At 51.8% G+C, this 14,678-nt stretch overlaps 1 protein-coding gene across 1 annotated transcript in view; it reads right to left on the reverse strand.

The window, feature by feature from the left end:
- GPR107 (G protein-coupled receptor 107) overlaps nucleotides 1–14,678 on the reverse strand; it is a 54,520-nt gene that overhangs the window by 36,741 nt on the left and 3,101 nt on the right. Inside the window, exons 2-4 of the mRNA XM_058672141.1 lie at nucleotides 4,525–4,647; nucleotides 2,679–2,729; nucleotides 2,459–2,538 (exon numbers count right to left, since the gene is read on the reverse strand). Of these exons, the coding sequence (XP_058528124.1) occupies nucleotides 2,459–2,538; nucleotides 2,679–2,729; nucleotides 4,525–4,647 (254 nt within the window). The remainder of the gene's footprint in view (nucleotides 1–2,458; nucleotides 2,539–2,678; nucleotides 2,730–4,524; nucleotides 4,648–14,678) is intronic.

Consider the following 14,678-nt stretch of genomic DNA (forward strand, 5'->3'; position numbering starts at 1 on the left):
AGGGAGCTGGATGGGAAGCGGAGCAGCCAGGATATGAACCCATATGGGATCCTGGGGTATGCAAGGTGAGGACTTGAGCCACTAGGCTATCACACTGGGCCCACAGTATGGGTTTAAATAGTTCCACTTGCAATCCAGCGTCCTGCCGGTACACTCTGGGAGGCAACAGATAACAGCCCTCGTGCTTAGGTCCCCGCTGCAGCTCCAGCTCCCCGCTTCGGCAAGCCCAGTCCTGTGGGGCAGATTTTCCTCTCTCAAACAGACGAAAATACACATTTTAGAAAATCGCGCTTGGGGGCAGGTGCTTTGCTGAGCAGTCAGGATGGCACATGACCCATCCACATCCTGAACCAGGCGTCTGTGACAGCCCAGACAACAGAAAAGGGCGACAGGAAGGCTAGGTCTTCTGAAACACTTCTGCAACATGTCCCTAACCTGACCTTTGCCACAACCTTGGGTTCTTGGAAAGTCCCAAAGACAACAGAGAGTGCGGGTCCTGGCACAGCAGCCTAGTGGCTAAAATCCTCGCCTTTCATTCACCACAACCCCATATGGGCACTGGTTAGTGTCCGGGCAGCCCCACTTCCCATCCAGCTCCCTGCTTGTGGCCTGGGAAAGCAGTCGAGGACGGCCCAAAGCCTTGGGACCCTGCGCCCGCGTGGGAGACCCGAAAGAGCTCCTGGCTCCTGATTGGCTCAGCTCCAGCCTTTGCGGCCGCTTGGAGAATGAATCAACAGACAGAAGGTCTTCCTCTCTTTGTATCTGACTTTCCAATAAAAATAAAATAAATCTCCTTTTTTAAAAAAGTGAGAATGCAAATAAATAGATAAATAAAATAAAAGTGAGAGTGCTTATCTCAGTCTAGGATGAAATCTTGTTCTGTTTTATAGCTCAGGTAGTAAGCAGTAAGCTAACTGACCCAAACTGTTTTCTGGAAACAGAACTGGAAGGTCCTGTGTGCCTGGCTTAAAGAGCATGAGGCGGGCCCGGCGCTGTGGCCTAGCAACTAAAGTCCTCGCCTTCAACACGCCAGGATCCCATATGGATGATGGTTCTGTTCCCGGCTGCTCCACTTCCCATCCAGCTCCCTGCTTGTGGCCTGGGAAGGCAGTCCGGGACGGCCCAAAGCCTTGGGTTCCTGCACCCGCGTGGGAGACCTGGAGGAGGTTCCAGGTTCCTGGCTTCGGATCGGCACAGCACCGGCCGTTGCGGCTCACTTGGGGAGTGAATCATCGGATGGAAGATCTTCCTCTCTGTCTCTCCTCCTCTACATATATCCGCCTTTCCAATAAAAATAATAATAAATCTTTAAAAAAAAAAACCCTGAACGCGGCTGCTGGGGGCCCTCCCCTCTTCACAGGGGGTGGAATGGGACAGTCCACCGGCCAACAAATGAATAGTCCCGAGCTTCTAAGAGCCTGCCTCTGACTCGAATCTGGCATGGATTTGGTCAACGCCCCGCAGTGCCCCTCTGGAGTCCCAGCTCCTCCACTCAATCCAGCACCCTGGGAGCCACAGCTCATGAGCCCAGGTGCTGGCCCGCTGCCCCAGGTGGGAGACACGCACAGCATCCTGGCTCCTGGCACAGCTGAGCTGCTGCAGCATCCAAGCAGCAAGCCAGCAGACAGCAGATCTCTCCACCGTCCCTCTGTCTCTTTGTCTTTCAAAGTGAAAATATGTACAGATTTCTTTCTTTTTTAAGAAACCATAGATACTTAAGGTGAGTACAGGGTTAGGATCTACAGTGGTCTGTGGTAAGGTACACTTTTCTTCTGGAGGCTTCTTCCTGAGTCCTCTTCCTTCCAATCTTATCCATCTCAAACCCTGCTTCTCCCGGGCTGCTCGAGGCCTGCCTTATGGTGAGTCTGAGCAGAGCACTCTTGGCCTAACCCCTCCAATGGCTCCCTCAGCAGGCACACACAGCGGCCTGAGAGCCACTGGGCAGTGTGTCCACCCTCGATACAGGTGCCCTCATTCACCTCATGTCAAATGTTGTGAAAAGACCCAGGGACCGAAAACCCTCACTGATTGTCCTTCGGTGAGGCAGTGGGGTCACTGAGTCCAGAGCTGTACGCAGAGCCCATGGGGCTGCAGGGGGCACCTTTTGGACCCACTGGCTTTTTACCATGGCCCTACAATGCACTGTTGGCCATGAATTCAGCCCACGGAACCCTGCTGCTTCCCGGCCCCTGCCTTGGAACACGAGACCGACTCTGCCTGACAGCGTCTCCCTGTCGCGAGGCCCTTGGTCACAGCTGACTCCCCGGAACACTGCTGGGCCCCACAGCCCTCCCTGACCCCACGTCTGCTTTGCTGGGATGCCCCTGCTTCTCAAGGGGACCTCTGTCTCCCCATCCTGCTTCGCCCTCAGCACCCAGCACAGCACGCGGCAGGCGGCGGGCGCCCAGTTCCTGCAGCCTCCCTCTGGGGGAAAAGGAACAGTGGCAGAATTACTTACTCACTTCGGGGGATGTCTAGGATCAGCAGAGTGACAGAGACGGACTGCTTCTTCAAAATACAGTAATTCACATCTTCATCCTGAGGAAGGAAAACCAACAGCACCCCTTCTCGTTCCACATTTGGACAAGAGCAGAAGCCAAGCACCTGCCGAGCAAAAGGCACAGTGCCCGCACTTCCTGTCGTGTGCTCAAGCGCACACCCAGAGCATCAAGACTTACCAGGTAGGAGGAAAAGCCGTCATTCTTTGTACGCTCCAGGCTGAATCCAATCTGCAGGTAGTGGGTGGGGAAGGCATGGAAGACAGAGAGCGAGGTAAACATCCACGTGACCAAGCATTTCTTCAAAACCACATATGGGGCGGATCTGTGGCATTCCAGGGAGGTCCCCAGCCCCGGCACAGGCACCTCTCACGGTGCTTGTTTGACTCACTGGCTGCTCCACTTTAGATCTAGCTCCCTGCTAACATGTCTGGATAAAACAGTGGAGGACAGTCCAAGGACTTCGGCCCATACACCCACATGGGAGTCCCAGAAGCAGCTTCCAGTTCCAACAAGCCCAGCTCTGGCCACTGAATGAACCAGCTGAGAAAAGATCTCCCTTTCTCTATAACTCTGCCCTTCAAATTAATTAATTGGGCCCGGCGGCGTGGCCTAGCGGCTAAAGTCCTCGCCTTGAAAGCCCCGGGATCCCATATGGGCGCCGGTTCTAATTCCAGCAGCTCCACTTCCCATCCAGCTCCCTGCTTGTGGCCTGGGAAAGCAGTCGAGGACGGCCCAAAGCAAAGCCTTGGGACCCTGCACCCACATGGGAGACCTGGAAGAGCTCCTGGCTCCTTATTGGCTCAGCTCTGGCCGTTGCAGTCACTTGGGGAGTGAATCATCAGACGGAAGATCTTCCTCTGTCTCTCCTCCTCTCTGTATATCTGACTTTCCAATAAAAATAAATAAATCTTTAAAAAAAATTAATTAATTAAAATTTTCCAACTTATTTCCACTTCACTTGGAAGGCAGGGACACAGAGTCATCAATTTTTCATCTTCTGATTTACTTCCCAAATGCTCAAAAGTGCCAGGCTGTGCTGGAGTGAAGCCAGAGGTCCGAACCTTGGTCATGTAGTGGCAGGGACCCACACACTGAGCCATCGCCTGCCGCTCCCCGGGAAACACAGGATGAGGATGCCCTAAGCAGTGCAATATTTTTAAAGATTTATTTATTTGAAAGGCAGAGAGAGATCTTCCAGTCACTGGCCCATTCCCTAAATGGCCACAGTGGCCAGGGCAGGCACAGGCTGAAGCCAGGAATTCCAAGTGCTTATGCCATCAGCCATGCCCCACGCACAGCAACAGGCAGAGCAGCGAGTGCTGGCACTGCGAGCAGTGAGCCAAGCTTCGGTCTGCAGCCCCAGCATCCCATACAGCGCTGGTTCAAGTCCTGGCTGCTCCACTTCCTATCCTGCTGCCTGCTTACAGCCTGGGAAAGCAGCGGAGGACGGTTCAGGTTCTTGGGCTCCTACACCCATGTGGGAGAACCAGACAAAGCTTTCAGTTCTTGGCTTTGGATCATCTCAATTCCAGCCACTGTGGCCACTGGGGAAGGAAGTTTCTCTCTTTGTCTCTCCTGCTCTCTATAATTCTTCCTCTCAAATAAAAAATAAATCTTAAAAGAAAAAAAAAAGTAGGAGCTGGTATTCATGCCAGCATTCCAATATTTGGTAGCGTGGCCTAAGCAACATTGATCAGTCAAGCCGTTGGGGCCCCAATTCTGGCACTCCGGTGAGCATGTTAACTGTGGAGCCAAAGTCTCCAACCCTACATTGTACTTATGAAAGAGAAGAGGGTGTGGTGGTCCACTTCCTCTTAGCTTTCTCAGCCTTCATTGTATAAGGAGGGACACCTGCCTACATAGACTCACTAATGACTAGACCCGGTCAAAAATCACAATTAAAAACAGGAAAAAAAAAAAAGAATTATAATCCAAATGTTCAAAGGAAGACCATGTGATGCCCCATGCACGAAGTTCCAGGTCCCCCGTGTCCTACCACGTCCCGTCCGGTCCGGGTACTCACGGCCGCGTCCTTGTCTGTGGCTCCTTCGGGCTCGCTCACCGACAGGCTGCTGACGTTGACTGCCATGTACCCGTCCTTGAAGAAGCCAAAGGTGTTGAGGTGCACCTTATGCCGCACGTCATCCTACAGAGGGGGTACAGCGGCAGAATCAGTCAGGGGCACAAGCTAACCTGTTCTTTGTGTCCAGCTTTCTCTAGCCAGGGTCCCCATGGCCTTGGTAAGTACTACGATGGCAGGAGGCACAGAGCCGGGTCAGTTCACCCCAGGGCACCTGCACACGGTCGGGGGCAAACTCAGCAGACAGCCGGGATGAGCACATGGGGACAGGAAGCAGCATGTTTTGGCCCTGGCAAGGTGGGGGCGACAGAGAATACTCAATATGGGTGCTGGGATCAGGCAGGTAGGGAGGATGGCAAGGACGCCCCAAGAATGGGCTCACATAGACCTTGTTAGCAGTTTAGGGGAATATGTGGCGCCCCCTGCTGCTGCAGAGTGTACCTGCATCTTAATTTTTTAACCTGCAAGTCAATTTTTTTTAAAGGCTTCTTTGCACTTAAAAATTATATTCTAGGGGCCCGGCGGCATGGCCTAGCAGCTAAAGTCCTCGCCTTGAACGCCCCGGGATCCCATATCGGCGTCGGTTCTTATCCCGGAAGCTCCACTTCCCATCCAACTCCCTGCTTGTGGCCTGGGAAAGCAGTTGAGGACGGCCCAAAGCTTTGGGACCCTGCACCCGCGTGGGAGACCTGAAGGAGCTCTGGCTCCGGACTGGCTCAGCTCCAGCCGTTGCGGTCACTTGGGAAGTGAATCATCGGAGGGAAGATCTTCCTCTCTGTCTCTCCTCCTCTCTGTATACCTGCCTTTCCAACAAAAACAAATACATCTTTTAAAAAAATTATATAGTACAAGGAGAGTTCTCAGGAACAAACCTCATGCAAAAGAAATGCCTGGAATCAGCAAGTGTGACAGAATCTTTTGGAAACAGAAAATCCTGAGCTTTGCCAAAACCACGCCACGTGGGTAAACATCTACCCCACACTACGAGTGCAACCTCGACTCAGCAGAAACTGCCAGACCTGGGCCCGGCGGCGTGGGCTTGTGGCTAAAGCCCTCGCCTTGAAAGCCCCGGGATCCCATATGGGCGCCGGTTCTAATCCCGGCAGCTCCACTTCCCATCCAGCTCCCTGCTTGTGGCCTGGGAAAGCAGTCGAGGACGGCCCAATGCATTGGGACACTGCACCGGCGTGGGAGACCCGGAAGAGGTTCCTGGTTCCCGGCTTCGGATCGGCGCGCACCGGCCCGTTGCGGCTCACTTGGGGAGTGAACCATCGGATGGAAGATCTTGCTCTCTGTCTCTCCTCCTCTGTGTATATCTGGCTGTAATAAAATGAATAAATCTTTAAAAAAAAACAAACAAACTGCCAGACCTGCACGACAGTGTCAGCGGGTATCTCTAAGCCTGGGGTTCCACAAAGACACTTGATATTACATAAAAGGACTGAGCTTCCTGTCAAGAATGATGCTCCCAAGTGGCCATACCTTCAGCCATCAGACAGCTTGCTTTCTGGCGTGGCAATATCCCATCTCTACGCTGAGGGTCCCCAGGACGGAGGCTGACGTCAAGCACCAAAGGCCGTGGCAGGCCAGGGCCGACAGCTGCAGAAGCAGCAGCAGGAACCATGCCGGCAGCCCAGGGCTTGCTGCGCACCTCACGGCCCTGGGAGGGATTTCTCTCCTGGTCCATGCTCTCACTGAGGCCCAGGAACAGACAAGGGGTCTTTGAGAAGGTCATACAAAATGCAAACATTAAAGCAGCAGGATAAGCAGCAGCTTGGAATGGATGTGCCCCATATACCCGAGTGCTGGTTCAAGTCTCAGCTACGCCACTCGTGGGGCAGCCTGGCCCAGCCCCTGTCTTGGCCATTCAGGGAGTGAATCATCAGATGGTACATTTGTCTGCCTGTCTCTATCTCCCTCTCCCTCTGTTGCTCTGCCTTCCAAATAAATAAACTAAAAACAAAACAAAACCCTGTGCATGGATTCCAAAGCCTTCTTTGCACCAAAATAAACATACTTTTAACTGTACACACAGCCCAGGAGAGGCCTGGACTAAGCTCCTGGGAGAGACACAGCTGCTCCACTTCCTCTCTTGGCCGGCCCGAGGCTTTGGCCAGCTTCCCCTCCACACTTGTGAAAATCCCGGTCCCAAGGTGAAAGCTTGGGCAATGCCTCGGGCAGTCCTGGCTTCCCTCTTTTGTGATCCCCTTTCCTCCTTTTGCGGCTCCTGGGGACTGCCCTGTCCTCCCAGAAGCTCTACTGAGCTTCCACTTCCACTTCCCAGTGGGACAAAGTGGACTGTAGCAGCTCCCACACAAAACCACCAGCCAGTCAGTGGGGAGGGCGGTGGAGATGGTGTGGGGGCTGCTAAGCAGCGAGCACTACAGCCGCGAGGCTGCGGGCCGCTCTCGGGGTCTCTGAGCACAGGCCCCAGAGGCTGCGGGCCGCTCTCGGGGCCTCTGAGCACCAGCCCCAGAGGCTGCCAGAGCGCCTGCCTTCTCACCTCCTCCAAGGACGCTGCACCGCTGCCACTTACAAGGCACAAGAGAAGCCGCCTAAGGACACATGTGAAGTGGCAGCTTAGCAGAGGAGAGTCTAAACCTCCTGGCCGAATCCCCAGGGCTGGGCTGGGCCAGAGAGAACCAAGGGCTCAGACCATGACCACATACGGCAACCAGGTGGGCAGCACGCACCGCTGGAACCTGAGCCAACAAGCTGTCCTGTGTGTAACCAGCCACACGCAGGGGGCGCTCACAGAGGCGGGGAGGGTTCAGGGAGGCGGGGGCCCAGGAGCCCCGAAGGAGCCCCGCTGGCAGCAGCAGTGTGTTTACACTGGGCGACTGCCACAGCCGCAGTGGGTAACTCTGGCACGCACACTGTCTTCTCCAGCCATGCTCGCCTACTCAGTCCGGCACGCAGGAAGTCTGTGGGACAGGAGCCCTGCTCCCTGGCTGCCACACCACACATGCTTCCTCAGACAGCACATCTCAAGGGTGACAGGCGGCAGGTTTTGTTTCACATCAACAGGGCAGTCCTTCCCTGGCTTCTTACCCTCCCATCACTTCATTTGCTGATACAACGCCATTTAGAACAGGTTTTTGAAGTATGACAAGCTACAACCAGTGACATCACCCCACAGCGGTGGGTACATGTGACTCCATCTGAACGTTTCGAGCTTAACTACACATCAGCTATCTGCTTCTGTGCCAGGCTTCCCAGCCGGCTGGCTTACGGTGTGCTGACCTGAAGCTCACTGGATACTTCATACTGTGACTACTGCTTGGCAAAGCAAGCTTAAGAACTCCTGACTTGGGCGGGCCGTGCAGGGATTCCGGAGCGCAGCAGAGCGACTCCCCCCCAAATTGGCTAATAAAGGCTCCTCCTCACATCCTTAGGCCCCTGCACCTGTGTGGGAGGCTAAGAAGCAGGGTCTGGTTCCCAGATTTGGATCAGCTCAGCTCCAGCCGTTGCAGTCTTTTGGGGAGTGAATCAGAAGAAGAAAGACCTCTCTCTGTGTAAAAACCTTTCAGATAAAAATAAATAAACAAAACATTTAAAAAGAAACTTAAATCAAAACCTACAAATCATTTTATTTTTTTAAAGACTTAAATCTCCAAACAAAAAAGCTAGTGCAGGGAGATTGTAGATGGAAATGTCTCCTTGTTTATGTCTTTTCTACACTTTCCACAATGTTCGTGGAACACTTCATACTTAGACAATGATGTTTCCTCCATGGTAAGCTACCACGTCACTTCCGCTGAGAAGGCACAGAAGTGTCCTTGCAAACTACACTCTCCCCACACGTCAGACATGGGCCTCTACAAAGCAGCGGAGACCAGCTGAACACACACTCAGCTTTCTTGGATTCAGGTCAGTATCAAGTCAGTATCAGTCAGTCAGCACACAGAGGACCAGGAGGAGCTGCAGCCCAAGAAGTGGAAACTCCTCAGTCCCAGGGCATATTGGTCAGACGCTCTCCAATAGCCAGGCTTAAACCCTGCAAAAGGAGGACCCCTTCTCCTGCCCCAGTGAGGATGGTGGGGACACAGACTGCACCCACTCACAAAGCAGCTGAGCAAAAGGAGGACCCCTTCTCCTGCCCCAGTGAGGGTGGTGGGGACACAGACTGCACCCACTCACAAAGCAGCTGAGCAAAAGGAGGACCCCTTCTCCTGCCCCAGTGAGGGTGGTGGGGACACAGACTGCACCCACTCACAAAGCAGCTGAGCAAAAGGAGGACCCCTTCTCCTGCCCCAGTGAGGGTGGTGGGGACACAGACTGCACCCACTCACAAAGCAGCTGAGCAAAAGGAGGACCCCTTCTCCTGCCCCAGTGAGGATGGTGGGGACACAGACTGCACCCACTCACAAAGCAGCTGAGCAAAAGGAGGACCCCTTCTCCTGCCCCAGTGAGGGTGGTGGGGACACAGACTGCACCCACTCACAAAGCAGCTGAGCAAAAGGAGGACCCCTTCTCCTGCCCCAGTGAGGGTGGTGGGGACACAGACTGCACCCACTCACAAAGCAGCTGAGCAAAAGGAGGACCCCTTCTCCTGCCCCAGTGAGGGTGGTGGTGCCCACCTGCCGGGGAGTGCCCAGCCGGGAGGTCTGGACGGCAGCAGGCACACGTTACAGAGGTGTCATCAGATTTCCCACAACCACCCAACCATTCCCTCGAGCACTAGCAGAGGGGCAGAGCGGGGCTGCATTCCCGAGGACCTCAGAGGACTTGCCCGGTCCTGTGCGAGGAGCTTGGTGTCACACCTGCACACTTCCTGCAGGCCCGGGAGGTTGGGGTCATCATGCCCACCGTACAGCTGAGGCAACAAGAGGCTCAGAGAAGTAACACTCACTGAAGATCACAAAGCCGGGGGCAATGTTGGGGTGTGGGAGGATGAGACCCCATATCTGAATGCCACTTCAAGTCCCAGCTGCTCCGGTTCTGATCCAGCTCTCTACTGTTGTGTTCGGGAAGACACAGAACGGCCCAACCACTCGGGCCCCTGCCACCCCACGGAGACCTGGACAGGTCCAGCCCCAGGCGTCAGCCTTGCTGCACTCTGCTGTTGCGGCTGTGCGGGGACTGAGTCAGCGGATGAAAGCTCTCTCTCCTTCCCCCACTATCTGTCGCTCTTTCTGATGGACTAGTAGACTGATCTTCTTACCTAAGGTTAACAGGTGTATCTTCATTTAGGGTTGCTTAAATCCCAAACCTGTGATCTTCACCATCACACTTCTCAAAAAAGCTATAACATTTGTTTTCACTTTTTAATTTTTTATTACAGTGAGCATTTGGGAATTGAACCAGTAGATGGAAGGTCTTGCTCTGTCATTTTGCCATTAAATAAATAAGTAAACAATAACAAAAAAAGAAATCCAAAACTGCAATGGTAAATTCTGATCCTCCACACTCTTCTATCTTCATTCTCAATGTTTTTTAAAAAACGCATTTATTCATATGATTTTTTTCATTTATTTCCATTTATTCATTTGAAAAGCAGAGTGAGACAGAGACAGAGAGATGGAGAAAGAGAGATCTTCCACCTCACTTCCAAATGGCTGCAACTACCAGGTCTGGGCCAAGTCGAGGCCAGGAGCCAGAACTCCATCAGGGTCTCCCACGCGGGCGGGGGTGGGGCAAAGGAATGACTCCCTGCTGCCCTCCCAGGCACATCAACAGGGAGCTGGAGGAGAAGTGGAGAGGCTGGGATTTGACCCTGTAGACCCTCAGATCTCAAGGGACGTCTTAACGCACTGTGCCACAACACACATTGCCAGCGTGACTTAGAAGCAAACCCCAGCTCTCCTCTCACTTCATCAGTCGTTACTTCAGTGACTTATCTCTGATAAGCGCTTCAAGAAGCAATAACCGAGATCATCCAGAAAGCGCTTGTCAAGTTAATTAAACAAGATTCACCCATGAGACGGCAAGGTTACAGGACATACAGTGCAGTACTGTTCCCAGATGCACGGCTACAAGCTTGCTGGTAAAAACTCACGATTTTCTTGGCTTCCCTCCCACACTTGCATTATCTGAAAGCAGGGAGAAGAACACAGTTGGCTCTAACACAATTATAATCTTGCAAGCGTTAATCCCAGTGTGGGAGCGCTCAAGCTCAACACTGATGGCGCAGTGTAAATGAACCTACACTCGCCACCAGCGCTCTCCAAGGCCAAGAGTGACACCCCCAGGTCACTCAGTAAACCACTTTGTAAAACTAAAACTTCACTGTAACAACAATTACTATACTCTTAAAAACTGCTTAGAGTAAGTTTTAGGTATTTTCAACACAAGAAAGGTTACTTTATATGTGTTAACTGCCTTGATTTAACCATGCCACAACAGACACATATTTTAGAACATCACGTTGTATACTACACATGCACACTCTGCTTGCCAATTAAAAAAAATAATTGCTGGGCAGAAAATTCCAGACCTAAATTTTACATAAAACACTTATATAAAGTATACCTCTAGAGGCCAATCTTACAGTGCAGTGCAGTAAGCCACCACATTCAACGCTGGCATCCCATGAGTACTGGCTGAATGGCTGGGAAAGCAGGGGACGATGGCCCTGCATTCACACAGGAGACCCAGATGGAGCTCCAGGCTCCAGGCTCGGGTCTGGCCCAGTCCTGGCCAGTGCAACCATTCAGGAAATGAATCAGAAGATGGAGGCTCTCCCTTTGTTCCTGACACTCTGACTTTCAAATACATACATAAATGCATAAACACTCTAAATCAAAGTGTGGGGGAATGTAGCTGTTACACCTAGTTAAGATGCCCAGGTCCCAGACCGGAGTGCCTGGATTCGATCCTTAGCTCAGATCCTGAGTACTGCAGTTCCTGGGAGGAAGTGGGGATGGCTCGTCCCAGGACTCCTGTCACACATCTGCAGAACCTGCACTGGGTTCCCAGCTCCCGGCTTCAGCATGGCCCAGTCGGGCAGGTGCAGCCATCTGCCCACCAAGCCAGTGGCTGCGACAGCAGTTCTTTCTCTCTGCCTTGCAAATAAACAAAGTTAAACAATTTTTAAAATAGGGCCCAGTACAGTAACCTAGTAGTAAAGTCCTGACCATGCATGCACCGGGATCCTATGTGGGCACTGGTACCTATCCCGGCTGTTCCACATCCCTTTCAGTTCCCTGCTTATAGTCTGGAAAAGCAGCAGAAAATAGCCCAAAGCCTTGGGACCCTGAACCCATGTGGGAGACCTGGAAGAAATGACTGGCTTTGGATCGGCTCAGCTCCTGCCACTGCAGCCACTTGGGGGGTGAAACAGTGGATGGAAGATTTTTCTCTCTATCTTTCCTCCTGTCTATATACCTGCCTTTCCAAAAAAAATAAATGTTTTTTTTTTAAATTAAAAACCAATATTTATTTATTTGAAAATCAGAGTTACACGCACACACACACATTCTTTCACCTGCTACTTCATTCCCAAGATAGCTGCAATAGCCAAAGCTGGGCCACATTTAGGCCAGGAGCCTGGAGCCTGAGCACCCGGCCATTTTCTGCTGTTTCCCTGGCCCAACAGCAGGGAGTTGGATCAGAAGTGGAGTGGCTGGGACCTGAACCGGCACCCGTACAGCATTCGACCGCTGCAGCTCGTGGCTTTACCAGCCATGCCACAGCACTGGCTCCCTTGGTGAACTTAAAGAACAGTGACATGACTGGATGGACTTGGCTTTAGAGAGATGACGCCAACCACAAGACGAAGCATGAACTGGAGTAACACCAGGACGCCAGTCAGTAGGAGGCCACAGTGGTCCACAGGACATTCTGGGGCCAGGGAACAGGGCTGCACAGGACACACGGGCTATAGAACATGGGGCCGGGAAGCTTGAGAAAATGGGTAGCTGATAGTTCCACTAACTAATAAAGGAAAAACTGGGAGAAAAACATACTGGCAAGCGGTGGAGAAGCAGTTTCTAACAGGTGGGGGTGCTTCCAAGCCAACCAGTGGAAACAGGCTGTGGGCAGCTGGGTTATCTCTGCCCAGAGCACAGGCGTATGAAACGGACATGAAGAGGTACAACAACACAAACATCCTCACGATTCCAATACGTAACACCATCACGACTCTGGTATATTTTCTCCTTTCTTCCCATTTTTGTTTTTACAGATTTATTTTTATTGGAAAGAAAGAATGACAGAGAGAAGGAGAGACACAGAGAAAAAGATCCTCCATCCACTGGTTCACTCCCCAAATAGACACAGTGACCACAGCTGAACTGATCTGAAACCAAGAATCAGGAGCTTCCTCCAGGTCTCCCACGCAAGTGCAGGGTCCCAAGGCTTTGGGCCAAACTCCATTGCTTTCCTAGACCAAAAGTAAGGAGCTGGAAGGAAGCGGAGCAGCTAGGACATGAATACTTGCAAGGGAAAGATTATCCTACTGAGCCACTATACCAAGCCAGTCTTCTTCATTTTTACAGCACAGTTGTTCTGGGGCGAGTGTCATCGCCCAACACCTTCTAGTGCAGGCCTTTCATACGGGCACCTGTTCAGATCCTGGCTGCTCTGCTTCCCATCCAGCTCTCTGTTTATGGCCTGAGAATGCAGTGTAGAATGCCCAAAGCCCTGGGATCCTGCACCCTTGTGCGAGACCAGAAGCAGCTCCTGCTCCTGGCTTTCAATTGGCTCAGCTCCAGCCACTGTGGACATTCAGAAGAGAAACAGCAGATGGAAGATCTTCCTCTCTGTCTCTTTTTCTCTCTGTAAATATGCCTTTCCAGGGCACAGCATGGTGGCTTAGTGGCTAAAGTCCTCGCCTTGCATCTGCCGGGATCCCATATGGGCGCCGGTTCTAATCCAGGCAGCCCCACTTCCCATCCAGCTCCCTGCTTGTGGCCTGGGAAAGCAGTGGAGGATGGCCCAAAGGTTTGGGACCCTGCACCTGCGTGGGAAACCCAGAAGAGCTCCTGGTTCCTGGCTTTAAATCAGCTCAGCTCCAGCTGTTGCGGCCTCTGTGGGAATGGAAGATTCTTCTCTCTGAATCTCCTTCTCTCTGTATATCTGCCTTTTCAATATAAAAAATATAAATAAATCTTTAAAATAAATAAATAATCTTTAAAAACATACACATATGTAGTTGTTCTATATAGATAATTCTATTTAAACTAAATATCAAAACATAAGAAATGCTTTTGCTTTACCCTTCCCAGGAATTTCACATTAAATTCATTCAAGTATAAAGCAAATAATAATACTGTTTGGCTTTATTTATAAACAAAACTTTAGGAATAATAAATATGGATGCCGGTGTTGTGGTATAGCTGGTAAAGCCACCATCTGTGGTGCCAGCATCCCACACAGGTGCTGTTCAAGTCCCAGCTGCTCCACTTCCAACCCAGGTCCCTGTTAATATGCCTGGGAAAGCAGCAGAGGATGGCCCAGGTCCTTGGGCCCTGCACCTCGGTGGGAGACCCAGAAGAAGCCCCTGGCTTCAGGCTTCTGTCTGGCCTAGTCCTGGGGCTACTGCAGCCATCTGGGGAGTGAACTGCCTCTCTGTAACTGTGCCTTTCAAATAAATAATAAAACAATAAATACAGCAGCATCTAACGGTGCTGAGGGTCACCTACCTGGTCCCCTCCTTAAACAGCTTGTACCTGACGGCCCAAGGCCCAAATGGGCTCACAAATGTCACACGTGGTCAACACAGCGTGTCTGTCTGGTTTTTCATACAAAGTTGTCTGTTGATTTCATATAAAAACTCAAGTTTCTAGTTTCTCCTAAAAAGAACCACAAGATTCAGCCCTTCCAGACCACATTCTAATCAGCCACAATCCGGAGCCCACCTGTGAAGGAGTAGGCTCTCCACTGGCTGGTGTCCCAACTGTATGGCCGGGCCAATTCTGCTGAAAGGGGTTGCTTGTTTATGTGCAGACAGTAAAGCAGCACAGACAGAGAGAGACAGAGAGAGAAAGGGAGAGAGAGAGAAAGAGAGAAGCACAAAGTTGCATCAGAAGCACAGCAGCTAGGACTTGAAGTGGCACTTTTTGATACAGGATGCTGGCACAGCAAGAGGAAGCTTCACCCTCTGTGCCACAATGTCCACCCACATACAGGAGCTTCTAATAGTCCCTAAGTTTACA

This window comes from Ochotona princeps, chromosome 14 (genome assembly GCF_030435755.1).
Source record: "Ochotona princeps isolate mOchPri1 chromosome 14, mOchPri1.hap1, whole genome shotgun sequence".
In the NCBI taxonomy this organism is placed as follows: domain Eukaryota; kingdom Metazoa; phylum Chordata; class Mammalia; order Lagomorpha; family Ochotonidae; genus Ochotona; species Ochotona princeps.